Source organism: Equus przewalskii, chromosome 1, assembly GCF_037783145.1.
Source record: "Equus przewalskii isolate Varuska chromosome 1, EquPr2, whole genome shotgun sequence".
Taxonomy (NCBI): domain Eukaryota; kingdom Metazoa; phylum Chordata; class Mammalia; order Perissodactyla; family Equidae; genus Equus; species Equus przewalskii.
The window spans coordinates 58082490-58098562 of record NC_091831.1 but is presented as its reverse complement, the minus strand read 5'-3'; the positions used below and the strand labels follow the sequence as shown (position 1 = coordinate 58098562).

General features: G+C 55.9%; 1 protein-coding gene across 1 annotated transcript in view; it reads right to left on the bottom strand.

Annotated features, from left to right (window-relative positions):
• COL13A1 (collagen type XIII alpha 1 chain) overlaps window positions 1–16073 on the bottom strand; it is a 154216-nt gene that overhangs the window by 128910 nt on the left and 9233 nt on the right. Inside the window, exon 2 of the mRNA XM_070620561.1 lies at window positions 4771–4840. Coding sequence (XP_070476662.1) covers window positions 4771–4840 — 70 coding nt within the window. The remainder of the gene's footprint in view (window positions 1–4770; window positions 4841–16073) is intronic.

The window sequence follows — 16073 nt, the reverse complement described above, 5'->3', positions numbered from 1 at the left end:
TCCTTGGCTACCTTTTTCCACCCTTATTTCCCATAGCTGCTTCAATGCTCCAGCTTCCTTCAACTGCTTGCCATTCCCAAACATCCCTGCCTTTTTCTCCCTCTCAGAGCCTGTGTCTGTGCCAGCGCCTCAGCCTGGAGAGGCCTCTGTGCAGACTGCTGGTTGTTCCTCAGCATCTGTTCCTCCACCTCCCACAGTAATAGAGTTGCATCTGGGTGTACAGCTGCCTGGCCCAAAGCGCTGCCTGGCCTCCCTTGGACCCAGGGTTAACACGTGACTCAGTGCTGGCCAATGGGACCTGAGCAGAGGTGATGCAGCTCAGGTTTTTTTCTTCAAGTTTTGCTCCTAAGGGTTTGGGCACATACTCCCTTTGGCCTCTTCCCCTTTCACACTGGCCGAGGGATGGTGAGAATTAAGCAGCTGCCAGGGGCCCGGAGATGGAAGCCACATGATGAAGATGGCAAGGCCACCCTCCCAGCCCTGGACCAGTGCCCCCTGGCCTGCTAAGGAAGAGCCCTCCCCCTCTACTTTGTTGGAGTCCCTGTATTTGGGGGTCTGTTGTTACGGTGGCAGCGGAGTCTATATCCTAATGATATGCTCTCCCACCTACTCCTTTGTTCCTTACAACCAACCTCCAGTGCCACCCCCTCAGTGAAGTTTTCTTGGAGTCCCAAGCACCTCTGGGAGCCCCAGCACTTTGTACACATCTCTTATTAGCACCCTGTAAACTAGAGGATGGCCGTGGCCTCTCTCGCTAGCCAGGCTGAAGGCAACTTCTTTCCCCTTCGCCCATCCTCTGTAGCAGAGCTGGCTATAGTGCTAATGCACAAGCCTGATCATATTGCCCCTCGCCCCGACTACTGTAGTCCAGACCTCTTGGCCTAGTGGCCAATACATCATCCGGCCTACTCGTCTCCTTCGAGATGAGGCCCAGATAGCAAGAGACCTGCTCCAGCAGCCCAGCTGGCCATGGCTCCCTGTGTGTGCTCAACCACACACCACCCCTCACACTGCCAGCCCCACCCAGCCCCAGCATGGCGGGCCTGAAGTAGCTGCTTCCTTGCCGGCTGGAGCCTATATTGTCCTGCTCCTCATTAGTTACTAAGAACAGGGACAAAGAGTGGGAGAATTTCCCTGATCTTTGTATTCTTCTCAAGTGTCCTAGGAAGTCCCACGGTCTGTATATCTGTTCCCGAGCCCCTTCTCCCGTTGCACCAGGCCACATGCTTTGCACACAGCCCACACCTATTCCTCTGAACTCCTGGCCACTGTGACCCTCCTACTGGGGCCTGACCTTTGGCATCCCGTCCCAGGCCTGCAGGCCCCTCACTGCCCTGGCAAACAGTGCATGTAGCCCAGAAGCAGGATGCAGCCAGATCTCAGCCAGTAGATGGCTATTTTGGGACAGGGAGGGTCCTGGGAGGATGCTGGCGAGGTCAGAGTAGGAAGGGAGGGAGGTAGGTTTTCTACCCATGATTATGTGTCCCAAGCCCTCTGGATGCCGCCCAGGGGCCCAGGGCCGCCACAAGGAAGGACACACCCACCACAGGACTCCGGCCTCAGCCCAGCCAGCCGCAGAGGCAAACTAGAGGCAGGCATGGGTTTGGGGCTGTATGCTCCGATCCCAGTGGCCACAGTGGGCAGGAAGAGTGTGTGATGTTTGCTGTGTCCCAACAGTGGTGATTTCAGCATCAGGCAAGACTCAGAGCAGTCTTGGGGCAGGGCAGGGGGTGGGACGTGCGGTATGTGGAGGCGGGGAGGGGTCAGAAACCAACAGAGGGCAGATGGAGAACATGAGAAAGAATCCAATTGACGAAAATTGATTGAGCATTCATTGAGCATCTACCACGTATGGGGCACAACATTAGATTCTGGCAAGACAAAAGTGAATGATGCTTTGACTTTGTCTGTAGCACCTTACAACTGTCAAGTCCTCCTGCGAGTATTAGCAGCCTTAGAGCGGTTCATAAAGTGGTTTATAAACTCTGACTCTAAGGAAATAACCTAAGATGCATCACTTAGGTGCAAGAATGAGAGTGGTATTTTACTTATGAGTATGGAGATTTGCAAATATTGCAGAATGTCAGAGCTCCACTCTGCCCGTCTCAAGGGCTCTGGGGAAGGTCACCCATCCATACGAAGTGCTCAGGGCTGTGCCTGGCACGTAGAGGGTACACATAGGGGCAGTCACTGCTGTTACTCACAGCAGGTTGGCAGGCACACGGCCAGCAGGCTTCAGTGTGAAGGCCATAACTTTACTACAGGGTGGGAAGCCTCAGGCTGGGCAGAGGGGGCGGGTCCAGGGACGCAGCAGGACCCAGCCCTCCCAGCAGACGCATTCTACTGCATGGTTCCGTTGTCTGAGACGCCCCGTGCAGCCCTTCCAGCCCTTTTCTGCTGACTCTCCAAAAAGCTGGGAGAGCATCTTAGTCTCCTTCCAATTTGCCTCAATTTGGGGTCTTCTCTTTAAATTCTCCTGGTTTTACCCACCTGGCTCTGATCTATACTTCGGGCCAAACTGCCCTTGGGGGAATTCTCTAACATCTGGGACGTTGCTCCCAGGAGCTCCTACTCTCTCTGCTCCCGTCTCCCGGCCACATCAGTCCCTACTGGCGGTCCCACCCACAGACGACCCGCATCCAGTCCTTCCTTCTCCAACTGCACCCCTCCTCTCCACCACTCCTGAGCCGTTCATGCTGCTGCACAGCTTCCTCCTCATCATCCAAGAGCCCTGGTCCCACACAGACTCCCAGGGGTGAGAGGTGCTGAAACACTCCTCCAAACCCTTCCTCCCTCCTGCCCCATCCTGTCCCAGCCCCCAGCCTCCAGGACCACCTGAGCCAGACTCTCCCAAGCACGAAACTGATACCTGTTGGCGAGGCACCCATGATGATGCTGGGCAGGGCATGTGACACCCAACCAGGCAGGAGGGGAGAAGGGCCATCCTCTGTCTTGCCATAAATGAGCAGCCCACATTGCCCCCAACACCAGGACATGGAGTTTGACAAGGATTTCTGGCATTTTTAAAGTGCAAGAGGAACTGAGGGAAAAAAAATAGCAATAATGCTTACTGGGAATCAGGAAACGTGCTAAGAACTTTCCAAAATTATCTCACTGACTCTCCACCATGTCTCTGCAAGGTGGGTATTATCCCCATTTTTCAGACAAGGCAACTGAGGCAGAGAGAGGTTAAAGAACTCTGAAGGTCACACAGCCGGTAAATGTCGGAACTGGGATTCAAACCTGTATTTCCGTGGTTCCAAATCTCCTGCCCTTCACCAGCATTCTACACTTTGAGCAAAAAACAACGGCAACTGACCAAGAGTTATGGGGACAACAGACACGATTATCTGAAATCTGCCCTCAAAATCCTGATGCTATAGTTGCTCTGCCCAGGCCCCATCACCCCACCCTCGCCTTCATCTCATCTCATTAATCTTAGCATTCTTTTCCCAATGGCTTTCCCAGATCCCTGGGCTCAATCTCCTGGTCTCCGAGGGAGGGAGGGTGCTTCCCAGGGTTCCTGGACACCCTTTTAATTAACCTGGATGACCCTCTTCTGACTGGGGCCAGCTGAATCCCGTCACGGTCTCAACGTCTCCCGTGGCAGCACCCCTGAACTGTGACTCCCACCTCAGCCCACTCACTCTTCGGAGAATGCGGTCCCTCCATTTCCCATATGCTCAACATCTGCTGGCCTCTCCTCTCAGGCTTGGGGACCCTGAGTGAGGGCTATTAGGGACCCTCGGCTCCTGTGTCCAGTAGAGGGCCTGCAGAGAGCCCAGGGAGTGACCTGCCCATGCCACCTGCCCACCGCAGGTATCGAGGGGCCACGCTGTGAGCTGGCAGAGGGCGAGAGCAGGGCAAAGCCTCTGTGATTACCCCTGTTACTTTGTCTCCCCTAAACCTTTCTGGGAGCGTCCTTCCTCACCCCCAAGGAGTCCAGCCCATTCCAGTTTCTCATGGGAACCGTGAAACTGGCTCATCTGTCATTCTCACAGCCTAATAACAATGGTCAGCAACCTAGAAAAGTCCTCCTGAACCATGACTTCTCATTACTATTAATTGTGGACAATGCCCTGCACGGTGCAGGAAGTCAGCACGTGACTGTGACGAGATGAGCAGACCCAGTGAGGAGCACAGATGGCACTAGAACAGGCGTCCTCGGTGGTGATCTGCCCCCACGGGGCGAGCAAATAGCAATGGCGGAATCTGAATCCAGATGAGACTGGCCGACCTTTTCCACCACATCACCTTGCAGCCGTTAGCTCGCAGGCGAGTGTGTGCGTGCGCCTAGCCTGGTTACCACACAGTGGACATGCAACACCCTAAGCCACCCAGCTAGGGCCGGCAAGGTTTTCCAGTTCTGGGGTAATTCACCATCCGGGTAAGAAACACTTGTGTACACCTACTATGTGTCAGGAGTGGAAGGCACAATAGTGAACACGATGAGCCAGGTCTCTGCCCTCCTGGGTTTAACTTCCCTTTGACTCTGCACCGCGCTTCATGATCTCATCAGATGGCACACCCTGGTGTGCACCGTGTCAGGCCCACAGAAGAGTTTATGAACGAATGAATGCTGGAATGAATGGATTATGAGGGGGATGGGTGGGCTGGTCACTGGGTAGACAGAAAGTGACCATCACAGATATCATCATTCCCATCTTTCAAATGAAAAGTGGTGCTCTGAGCAGGGTGTGGCTGGAGCAGAACTGCTGACAGAGCCTCTGGCGTGTCCCCATTCTAGTCACCATTCGCAGGGCTCCTTACCTGGCGGGCAGTGACACCCTGGAGACGTCTTCGGGGCCTCCCGGCGCCTCCGAGAGTGGAGCTTCCATTTCTGCACAAGGAGAGAGAGAAGAGGAGTCACCGGGAGCCTTAACCACCAAGTCCTGGAAAGCGTCTGTGGGCTGGCGGGAGGCAGGGGGAGAAGGGGTGCTGGGGGGCTGGCAGGAGGACTGTTCCTGCATCAAAGACTGGCCACTGGGCATCTGGATAATAAGAAGCAGACGGAGAAGGTCTCGTCTAGGTAATCTCAGTGTCTGATGTCTTCCCAGGGCTCTTGAAGAAATCAACCCCAACCACAGAGCCTATAAACCAGCTGGGGGCTCCCGCACCCCACACTCATGGCACAGCAACCTGCTTCTCGCGGCTCTCTGCTAATTGTTTCCTGTCTGGGTCTGGGCTCTGATGGACCCCAGAGGCAGGGACTGTGGCTTCTGTTCTGGTGTCTCTCACAGAGCCAGGCACAGGCAGCCCTGGGCAGGCGGGGAGTAGGGGGCTGGGCAGGCCCTCGGCCCCTCCACCAAACCTCTTCCTCACCAGCTTGCAAATCACTCAGCCAATCCAGAGGACTCTGCAGAAGTGGCAACAAGTAGACTGAGACACCTCCTGCCCTCCAAGAGCTCAATCCCCAAAACTGCCCCGGCCACAGGCACACAGACTTAACTGAGAAGCCTCTGGGGCCACACTGCCCGGGTTCACACGCAGGTCTGGGACCCGAGCTGATATAAATCCCTACCTCACTGGGTTACCAAGAGGATGGAAAAGGTTGATGCTAGAAAGAAAGGGGCTGGACGCCCCGGGGTACACAGTAACCTCAGCTGTTGTTACACTCATGTTTCAGGTAAGGGGCCTGTGGCCAGAGAGGAGGCTGACCCCGGCCGAGGGCAGGGCCAGAAGAGGGCACGGAGCCATGATTTGAACCCACACTCTCTGCTGCCAGCGCGACAGTGAGAAGCTGGTAGCCCCAGGACCACATTGGCCTTTAGATATATTTTATTTTGTTCCCATGGTGATGTTTTTCCCCTTGAATTTGCTGCCAGTATTTTGAAGTGGCTGATTTCACACGCAAATCTGCATTTCTAATTTCTCTTGAAAAACTGGAAGATCTAGCCACAGGTCCCGTCCCACGGCTGGCAGTGGCTGACTGTGTCCAGTGCACTGCAGTCCCTGACGTGTGACCCCGTGAGGAGGCCAGCTGGCCCCTCAGGAGCATTCCTCCAGGATTCGTCTCCTCACTAGCGTGTAATCCTGCACTCGGGATGGGCGGCGAAAGAGGCAGAGAAAGTTGCATGGGAGGTGTCATAGGATTTGGTGTCACCTCTGGTTTGGTGGTGGGGAGGGAAGGCCAAAAAGGCTCCACAAGGACCCCCATCAAACCCGCACTACGTACTGGCACTAAGCTGGGCGCTTTTATACAGAGAATCACATCATTCTTCACAATCCAACTCTAAGGTTGGTGTAATAGTGATCTCATTTTCTACTTAAAGAAACAGAGGCTCAGAGAGGCTGAGTGATGTGCTGAAGGTCACACAGCTAGTATGTGGTGGGTCTAGGATGAGAACTCAGGTCTTTTGATGCAAAGTCCACTCTATCCCACTGGAGAAAGGTGTGTACAAATGCCCCTGGAGAGGGAGTATAGCAGTAGACGTGGGTGGGGGGGCTCTGAGGGCAGAATCGGGTGGAAGGTCAAAGCAGGCACAGGGGAGGAAGGAAGGAATGTCCCAAAGGGGAGCCCCTCACTCGATAGGGGAGGCTGGCACACAAATCTTCAGTGGATGGATGCTGAGGCCAGGCTCCAGGTGGGCCTAGAAGGGCCACTCAGCAAACAAATGAGCTCCCTGGATGGAGTCTGCTGGAAGGCCAGGGATGCCCAGCTCGGGGCCCGTGCACCAGGACTACCTCCCAGTGGGAGACCACACATCTCTACTCTACATCCCTTCCCACCGATACCCTGTGGGCTCCAGGCACACAGTGGACGTGTGACACAAGTGTGCTAAATGGCAGAGTCAGTCAACGCCTGACAAGCCAAGGCCAGCTGAGTTGGCACCATTTGGGCTACAGGTTGCATTCAACAACAGCAAGATGCCAAGCAGTAGTTGGGCCCTGGAGAGAGAAAATGCAGCACAAGACAGACAGGTGCCTTGCCCTCCTGAGGGTCACCTTCTATGGGAGTAGACAGACAACCAACAGAGAAACAAGTGAATGCCTAAGTCAGGCAGTGCACAGGGCTGCAGAGAAAAGCAAGCAGCGTAAGGGGACTGAGTGATGGAAGGTGGCATTTTACACCAGGGGTCAGGGAAGGTCTCTTTGCGGAGGGGACGTTTGAGCAGAGAGCTGGCGGAAGAAAGGAAATGAGCTCAGTGTGTCCCAGGCGGAGGGAACAGCAGAGGCGAAGGCCCCGAGACAGGCCTGTGCGTGGAGTGTTGGAGGAGGAGGAAAGGGGCCCGTGTGGCTGGAGTGACGCAGGGGAGGAGGGCGGGACAGGAGTGTGGTAGGAGGGCAGATCATGAGGGCACTGGCAGACTGTGAATTTAGAACGACTCGGGCCCCTGATGTTTCCGTGGCTTATTGACAGCCCTAAACTCCAGGGCCAGTGTGGGTGCTGCGGTGCCATCCAGGACACCTGTCAGGATCAGGCCACTCGTCCTTAGCCGCTCAGTGTGTTGGCTGCTGATGGCCTGATCCTTCTCCAGGAACTGCTCTCTGCTGAAGGGAGCTGCTGACGGGGTCCACTCACTGTCCCAGGCAATGTGTATCCAGTTACTCAGAGACACAGGTACCGACACCAGCCCCTTTGCCTCAACTCAGGATGACTCTGAGGGCTGTCCCGTCTGCGGAGCCCCTGAGGACCAGCTGAGGCCTCGGTCCCAACTACACGGCAGCTCACCTCCTCCCTCTGCCTGACCCTGCTTCCCTCACCGCTCCAGTGTTGACCCTAGCAAGACTCCTACTCACAAACCTCCACCTCAGAGCCTGTTTCCTTGGGAACCTGACCTGAGACAGACCTGGAAGTGACCTTCCTGAGCTGTCACCTGACCCTCACCATCATCCTGTGGAATAGGCCGGAAATCAGCCCATTTTATAATCAAGGAAACTGAGACTCAGAGAGAGAAAGGGAACTGCCTTGAACAAGTGAGCCACAGAGGGCTTCATTTCCGGGTTCTCCACCTTCAAGTTCAGTACTTTCGTTCAATCAATTCAATATACCTGGAGCTCCTACTAATTGTGAGACTGTGCAAAATGAGAACAAGACACAGTCCCCGTCAACATCGGAGTTTGAGCCTCGTGTGGGAGAAGCGTGTTGAGATGTGTCCAGGTGACTGCAGACTTTGAGTGCTGAGTGGGAGACGGGGTCCTGTGTGCCAGGTAAGGTGTCTAGCACTGAGGGGCCGTGCGAGGATCTGAAGCAGAGGGGGCACGTGGTCAAATCTGGCTTATAGAAGGGCACTCCAGCAGCGTGCTGAGAAAAGACCAGGCAGCGAGAAGGATGCAGGCTGAGGTTCCTCCTGAGGCTGTCACTGTCATCCATCCGACCCAGAGATGCTGGAGGCCTGGGCTTTTGCACGGCAGCATGACAAGGGGAAGGGACATGCAGGACAGGAATGGACAGGGCACAGGACAGACTTGGTGTGGGGCAGGGCCCAGGCTCTGCTGCGGGCAGCCGAGGAGACAGGACAGGGGCAAGAGTAGGCTTGTGGGCAGATGATGAGTTTCGTTGGGGACAAGCTGAATTAGTGGAAGGTCCAGGTGGGCAGAGGCACGTGTGGCTCTGGTGCTCAGGAAAGGCCTGGGTGAGGAAGGTGGATCCGGGAGCCAGTGGCATACATCAGGAGGGGAAGGAGACATCTGAGGGGCAAGGGCCCCAGGGGCACAGAGGTGGGAAACTGGCTTAATTCAGGGTATGGTGTGTTTTCTTGACCCACCCAGTGTTTATTTTAGAAAAGTATTTAATTCCAAGATCACTACAACCTTTCCAGAGTCTGGGCTTCGACCCCACCCATGGACCTTCGTCTGCTGCTCACCTTCTAACACCCCACCCGAGGGGTCCTCCAGCCCGCGGGACCTTCAATCCACCGGTCCTTCCACTTTTTAATATCCCTCGAGGGCCATCTTTCACTTCCCTCCCGGGCCAGCTCAAATGCTGTGGTCAGCGATCATAACCGCCCCCTGGCTGCACCCTCAGCTGCCCTGATGCCCTCCCCCTTCGGAACATTCTCTCGGCTAAGCCACAAACCTGGTAGATCCAGCGACTCCACCTCCCACGAGGGCACCCAAGTCGAGGAATGACGCCAGAGAAAGCACACTACCTCCCTCAAATTCACGATCATTATCTCAGATGAAAGCCCAGTTCTCACCCGTGCTCTCTCCCCAACCCCCACCCCACACCCCCAACGTCACTATCACCTGATGACCCTGAGGAAACAGAAGCTGGCAGAAGAGGCTTTCCAGAGGCTCTCGCCACCACGCATACCCGCCCATCTGCGTCTCTGCCTGCACACTCTCTCCTCCCGCATGCCCCACCTGCGCTTCCAGGTATGGAGGACCTGCGCGAGGATGTCACGCCAGCAAGGCCCCCCCCCCACCTGCATCACCAACTCCTCCTCTGGCCTGGATCACTTACTGCAGGGGTCAGCACGCGTTTTCCATAAAGGGCCAGCTACTAAATATTTCACACTGTGTGCGCCATATGATCTCTGTCACAACCACGTAACTCCACCGTCGTGGGTGAAAAGCACGGCTGTGTCCCATAAAAATCAATTTACAGAAACAGGCTTCCAGTGGGAGTTAGCTGTCATTCGCCCGGCCTGGATGTAATCATTACACAAACAGGCTGTCGTTCCTCCCATCACAAAAAGGGAAAAGAAAAATCTTCTCTTGACCCTGTTTAGCTCTTTCCTGGAACAGCTCCCTGATGAAGGTGTCCTGCTGCTGTCCTGGACCGCTCCGGTCAGGCTCCCACCCGCTCCCAGCCCTGCGGGCGGCTCTCCTCGCAGTCACCAAGGCCTCTGTGTTACTGAGTCCAGCGGACGGTCCGCCGCTCCCTCTTGGCTATCACAGCCTGTGCTCGCTCCTCCTTCTCCTGGACAAGCTTTCTTCACTGGGCCCCCAGGACTCTCCCAGTTTCCCTCCAACCACTCCTGGGCTCCTTCTCAGTCTCCTTGGCTGGTGCCTTCTATCTATTTGACATGTTCTATCTATTCGAAATGTTAGAGGGCGGCCTGGTCTCACCTCTTTTCTTTCCGCACTGGCTCCTGGGGACTCCCAGCCGGTCTTATGTCTTCTGCCTACTTGACATCTCCACCAATAGGCATCCCGCAATTAGCCCGGCAAAACTTTGCTCCTCATATTCTGCCCACTCCCCATACCTGCCCCTCCCCCCATCTTCCTCCTCCCAGGGAATGGCAACTCCATCTTGCCAGGTGCTCAAAACCTCGAGATCATCAGTGATGCCCTTTCTCCCTCCCTCCACAGCCATTCAGTCAGCAACTCCTGTTCTCAGACACACCCAGCATCTGACCCCTTCTCACCACCTCCCCCACTACCACTTGGGCCAAGCCTCATCATCTCTGGCCCAATTACTGCCATCACCTCCGCATGGATCCCCCTGCCTCTGCCCTTGCCCCACAGACTATTCTCTACACAGCAGCCACGGTGACCACGCAGGCCTCCTTGATGTTCCTGCACATGCCAGGCTTTCTCTCACCTCAGGGCCTTTGCACTGGCTGACCTCTCTGCCTGGGATGTTCTTTTCCTAGCTAACCACCCGGCTCACTCACCCTGAGGCCTTCCTTGCCCCTGGTGGCCTCCCATGATATACTTACTATCCCCTCTTCCCTGTTTCATTTTGTCCTTCAGAGTTGGTTGTGGCTGTTGCCTTGTTTATCTTGCTTATTGTCCTCCCACAACTAGAAGTAAGCTCCACGAGGACATGGATATTTTGGTCTGTTTTATTTACTGCCATGTCCCCAGTGCCTAGAACAGGGCCTGGTATACAGTATGCGCTCAATAAGTATTGGGTGCTTAAGAATCAGGAGATTCCACGTAGAGGTCTGAATTTCTGGTCTCTCTCATATGATGGGAGGATCTTGCAATACCGGGCCTTGGTACTGATCAGGTGGTGCTGAGTGGTGGCTGCCCCTCTGAGGTGGGCATGTGTTGTCCAGGTCACCACAGTCCCCTCCCCCTGGCCAGCTTCACCTACTTAGGCCACCAGCCTGGCCCCCTTAGGCATCTGAGTTTGAGACCTGGTTGGTGAGAAAGTCCCCGGCTGAGGCCCAGGAGCTGGTGGAGAACTTCCTGAGGCCCTGGGTGGATGGACACCCGCCGCCCTGGACACAGAAGCCTTCCTGCTTCGCCCCCGCTGGCAGCCAGGGCCTCCTGGAATGCCTGCACCCCGGCCAGAGCTGAAACAGCACCGCTGACCATCGAGGCTATTAAAATGCCTGTGTCAGGATCAAAGGAAAGCGCCGAGCTCCCGGGAGTGCGCTCCAGCTCCAGCTCCAGCTCCCTCCCCATGCTCAGCCCCAGGGCTGTGAAGGGGCTCAGGCTCAGCCTGGGCCTCTGTGACATGGGGGCCCCAAGCCACGCCATCGCCATTGGGAGGCCAGGTGAGCTCTGCATGCCAGGCTGCAACCATGGGCCTGGCACCTACCCTCTGTGGAGTCTGCAACCACCTCAGTGCTGCTGCGGAAAGAGCCCTGGAAACCATGAAGCACTTACCAGGTGGAATATTAAATAAGAATTAACGTTAACAGTAATGGCTATCCATACTGAGCAGTATATACCGGGCACTGTGCTGCATGCTTTAGGTGGAAAATGCCATTGAACAATTAAATCTGGTACAACTGACATACGACTCCTATTAGAACCCCCTGCTCTTGGAGGCTGCCATGGGACTGAATTTTGGGTTAGCACAGACAGCCCCCAAACTCCGACGGAGCACCCACTGCATGCGGAGCTCAGCAGACAGTGTGGACATAGGCTTGAGCCACACTGGGGAGCACCAGGACCTCGGGGTCAAGTCCCAGCCCTCCCACTAACTGTGTGTTAAGCATGGGATATAAGCCCCCTGGACCTCGGCTTCCTCATCTGTAAGGTGGGGATAATATTAGTTATCCGCTGGGCTACACAGCACGGCTGGAGGGGTAAAATGAGATGGGATCAGAAAACAAAAGGAGGTGTCCAGATGTGAAGAAGGGTGGGCACCTGCTGTGCCAGCTTGTTTTTCTCAGTGGCCAGATCAAGGCCACTTCTCTCTTGAGCTGGTGCCAGGCCTGCCTCCTTCCACCTGCCACAGTGAGGCTGCCTGGCCTCAAGCAATGCTGCAGACACGTGGTCAAGGTCCCTGTCATGCCCCTCCCCCTCTTCCTGCAGAGAGTGGTGAGTGAGGGTTCTGCCTGCAGCCCTGCCTCTTGGCCCTGAGAACTACAGGTTGAAAGAAGGAGCTGCCCATTGAAATGGCCACCCTGGGCAAAGCTCTGGCCTGTGCCAGCATCTGATTACAGTGCTGGCACACAACGGGCACACCAATCTCATCTGCTGGAGCCCTTCTCGTTACCCTGCGCCAGAACAGTTACCGGACCGGTGCCCGGTTGCAGACTAAGCCAGCCCTTTGAGGGCAGGGCCTGGTCTGCTGTCCCTGATCCACACTTGAACTGAATTACTTACTTTTCGGTCTGCCCCCCAGGATCCATCCCTGCGGTCCCAGGAGGACGTGGGCTTGGGTCTGGGCTTCAGCAGAATTTGGACAGATGGAGATAGGAGAGGGAGGGCATTTTGGGGAGAAGCAAAGGCACAGAGGCAGGCCCCAAGCTGCGCAGTGCTGGGTCCCGGGCCTAATTCCAGCGACCGCAGGAGAGGGCAGGCCCCACAGACGGGCTATGTTAAGGAGACAGGCCCATGTGCGGCTGCGTGCCCCGGAGTACAGGCGGCTCAGTAGGGTGAAATCAAAGCAGAGGAAATTGAGACACTCAACCCACACCCACTGGCACTGCACTCGCCCGCTCTGTTCTGGGGGCCCATGTGCTGGGGCCTGGGCAGGGGTGCCATGGGGGTGCCTGAGGAGCTGTGCCCTCCCTTCCTCCACAGCACTCTGTGCAATGGACTTGGCACCTGATCACAGACTCCTAGGGCCATGAAACAGGGGACCGAGAGTCCACAGGATGCCACGGGCTGCCTCTGCCTCCTTGTTTCAGCTGAACCACAGAGATGTTCCAGGCTCCGCAGAGCAGAAAAAGTCAGGGGGAGGAGGTGTGCACCCTGTGTGAGCCTTCCAGCCTTCACTGAGGAGGTCCTTCCTTCCACCAACCTAAGGCCCTGCGGACACCTCACGGGAGTCCAGGAGCTGGGCCCTGGAATGAGGCGGATGTGAACGGGAGCCCGGTTGGCGTGGGCATAGGACCTCAGGGGTTTCAGGGAGTCTGGGGTCATCTCCAGGCCTGGTGCAGAATGGAGCTGGGGCCCCTACAACAGAGCAGGGAGGTGCTGGGGTGAGTGGCTGGGATGGAAATGGGGAGCGTCTTCCCTCCTCCTTCCCTTCCACAAAGGATGTGGAGCATCTCTGTGTGCCAGAGCCGTGCCCAGTGCCGGGACACGTTCGAGCAAAGCAGACACGGAGGCTGCCCTCACAGAGCTTACTCTCTAGGGGGCCACATGAGAGTCTACCATCCACACTCCTCGACGGGGGCACCCACTGTCATCAGAGCCGTGGCCAGGACGGCCAGGTGCTGAGAGCCGGTCCTGGGCGTGGACTTGGCAGTTCATCATGGGGACGTGATAGCTGGGCTGAGGTCTGAGGATGAGCAGCAACTCCCCAGGTGAGGGGCCGAGGGCCTGGGGGCAGGGGAAATGGCCCAGATCTCACACAGTAATGTGCTTCTTATGAGCCAGGCAGAGGTCTTACATATGTAAATCAGTCAGCACTCACAGCAACCCATTCATGAACAAGGAAACTGAGCCAGGGAGAGGTGAATTAACTTGCGTGATGGCATACAGCCAAGAAGGGCAGAGGCAGGATTCGAACCTGGCTCCGAGCCCACGTCTCTCCTCTCTATGCCTGTGACCGGCGGGTTGAGGAGGGGCGGTTGGCTCTTTCCAGGAGATTGCAATACCTTTAGTGGAGTGCCAGGCACTGCTCAAAGCATTGGTTTTAACATTTTTTTTTTTTGGTTTTTGAGGACAATTAGCCCTGAGCTAACTGCTGCCAATCCTCCTCTTTTTGTTGAGGAAGACTGGCCCTGAGCTAACATCCATGCCCATCTTCCTCTACTTTATACATGGGATGCCTACCACAGCATGGCTTTTGCCAAGCGGTGCCACAGCTGAACCCGGGATCCGAACCGGCGACCCCCAGGCCGCCGAGAAGCGGAACATCTGAACTTAACCGCTGTGCCACTGGGCCAGCCCCTGTTTTAACTTTTTTTTTAATAATTGTTTTCCCTGAGCATTTTTCTCCCTTACCTTCAATTTTTTTTTTAATTTTTAATTTAATTTAATTTAACTTTTTTCCTTTTTCTCCCCAAAGCCCCCTGGTACATAGTTGTATACTCTTAGTTGTGGGTCCCTCTAGTCGTGGCATGTGGGATGCCGCCTCAGCATAGCTCGATGAGCAGTGCCATGTCCTTGCCCAGGATTCGAACCGACAAAACACTGGGCCGCGTGCAGTGCAGCGTGTGAACTTAACCACTCGGCCATGGGGCCGGCCCTGTTTTAACTTTTTTAATCCTAACAACAACACGCATAAGAGGGAGATACTCTTACTATCATCACCCTCATTTTACAGAAGTACAACCCAAAGCACAGAGAGTTAAACAACTTGCCCAACATCACACAGCCAGTAATTAGCAGGGCTGGACTTGAACCCAGCAATCTGGCTCCAGATTCTGTGCCCTTAGCCATGACAGTGTACAGCTAGGCATTGGACTTGGAAACTGAGGGAAGGGGAGCCATGAGACTAGAGAGGGTGGCAAAGGCCACGTCATGGACCACACTGAGGAATTTATCATCTGGCCTGAGAGCAATAGGAAGTCACTGAAGGGTTGCAATCAGAGAAATGTAGCGATCGTTTTCAGAGATTTTAAAAGCTCACCCTGGCTGCCGTGTGGATGGTGAAAGGGGCAGGGCAGAGGGAAGGGGAGCAGGTGAGGTAGCAGGCTCCTGCCATGGCCTGGGAGAGCCGAGGACAGCGCAGGTGGGGAAAGGCAGGCAGTGATGGACAGAAGAGGACAGGTGTGTGGGAGGCTGAGAAGGTGCGGTCAGGAGGGCCTGGAGTGGGTGCAGCTGGAGGCCAGTGCATTCACAGATGAAGGGGTGCTGGGGAGGGCCGGACTTCCTGCTCAGTTTAGACATGTTGAGTTTGAGGTGCTCTCAAGACATGCCAGAGTCGGGGATGGTAGGTGTAGAGATGGGTCTGGAGCTCTGAAGAGATGAAGAATGTGCAGGACATTACAGTCAGACATGTCCAATCAAGGAACAGGCAGCTGCGTAAGGTAGTGAGCTCCCCCATCACCGAGGACATGTAAGCCTGAAAACCAGGGATGTTGTGGGGGATCCCCGGTATAGTGCAGAGCTCCCTTCTGTCCAACACTCTAATTCTACGGAGTGGGGAGAGGCTGGAGGTGGCAGGACCACCCTCTGACCTCCCATGTCATCGAGACTCCCCCTATCCCCAGGAGACCCCAACTGCCAGCTCACAGGGAAGTGGACTAAGGCTGTTCCTGGAAGAGCCCCAGTTGATGCCCCTTTAACCAGTCCCCTTTCTGCAACCCTGTCCCCAGAGGGCACCCCTCCTGTCCTGCCCTGCAGGCCACCCTGTCGAAGCGTGATGATGCAGAAAACCTCAACGCGATGGCTTAGGAGGCACCTTCGCGGGGCATCTGCAGGGTAATGGGGGACTGCAAGAGTGAAGCCCCTTGGGCAGTGGAAGCCCAGGCCCTGTGACAGCCTTTTTGGGGGTAGATGTGTCTTTGCGGGGCAGGCAGGCCGCCCTGCTGAAACTTAAAGAACAGACAAGAATGAGCAGCCTGCCGGGAGGGTGGGTGGACAGGGAGGGCCTGCGGGGAGGACGGGTGGACAGGAGGGAAAGGCCGGAGCAGAAGACAGATGGGGATAGACTGCAGGCCTCCAGGAGGCCGTGAGACTGGGTGGGGATGGGCTGTGAGCGGAAGAAACAGGGCTGAGGAGGCGGCAGAGGCCCAGAGCATGTGGGCTCTTGCCATGTAGGGTTTTGGGAAAACCCACGGTAGCCTCCAGGAGGGGAGACAGGGGCCCCGTGTCCCCGGGAAGGCCGT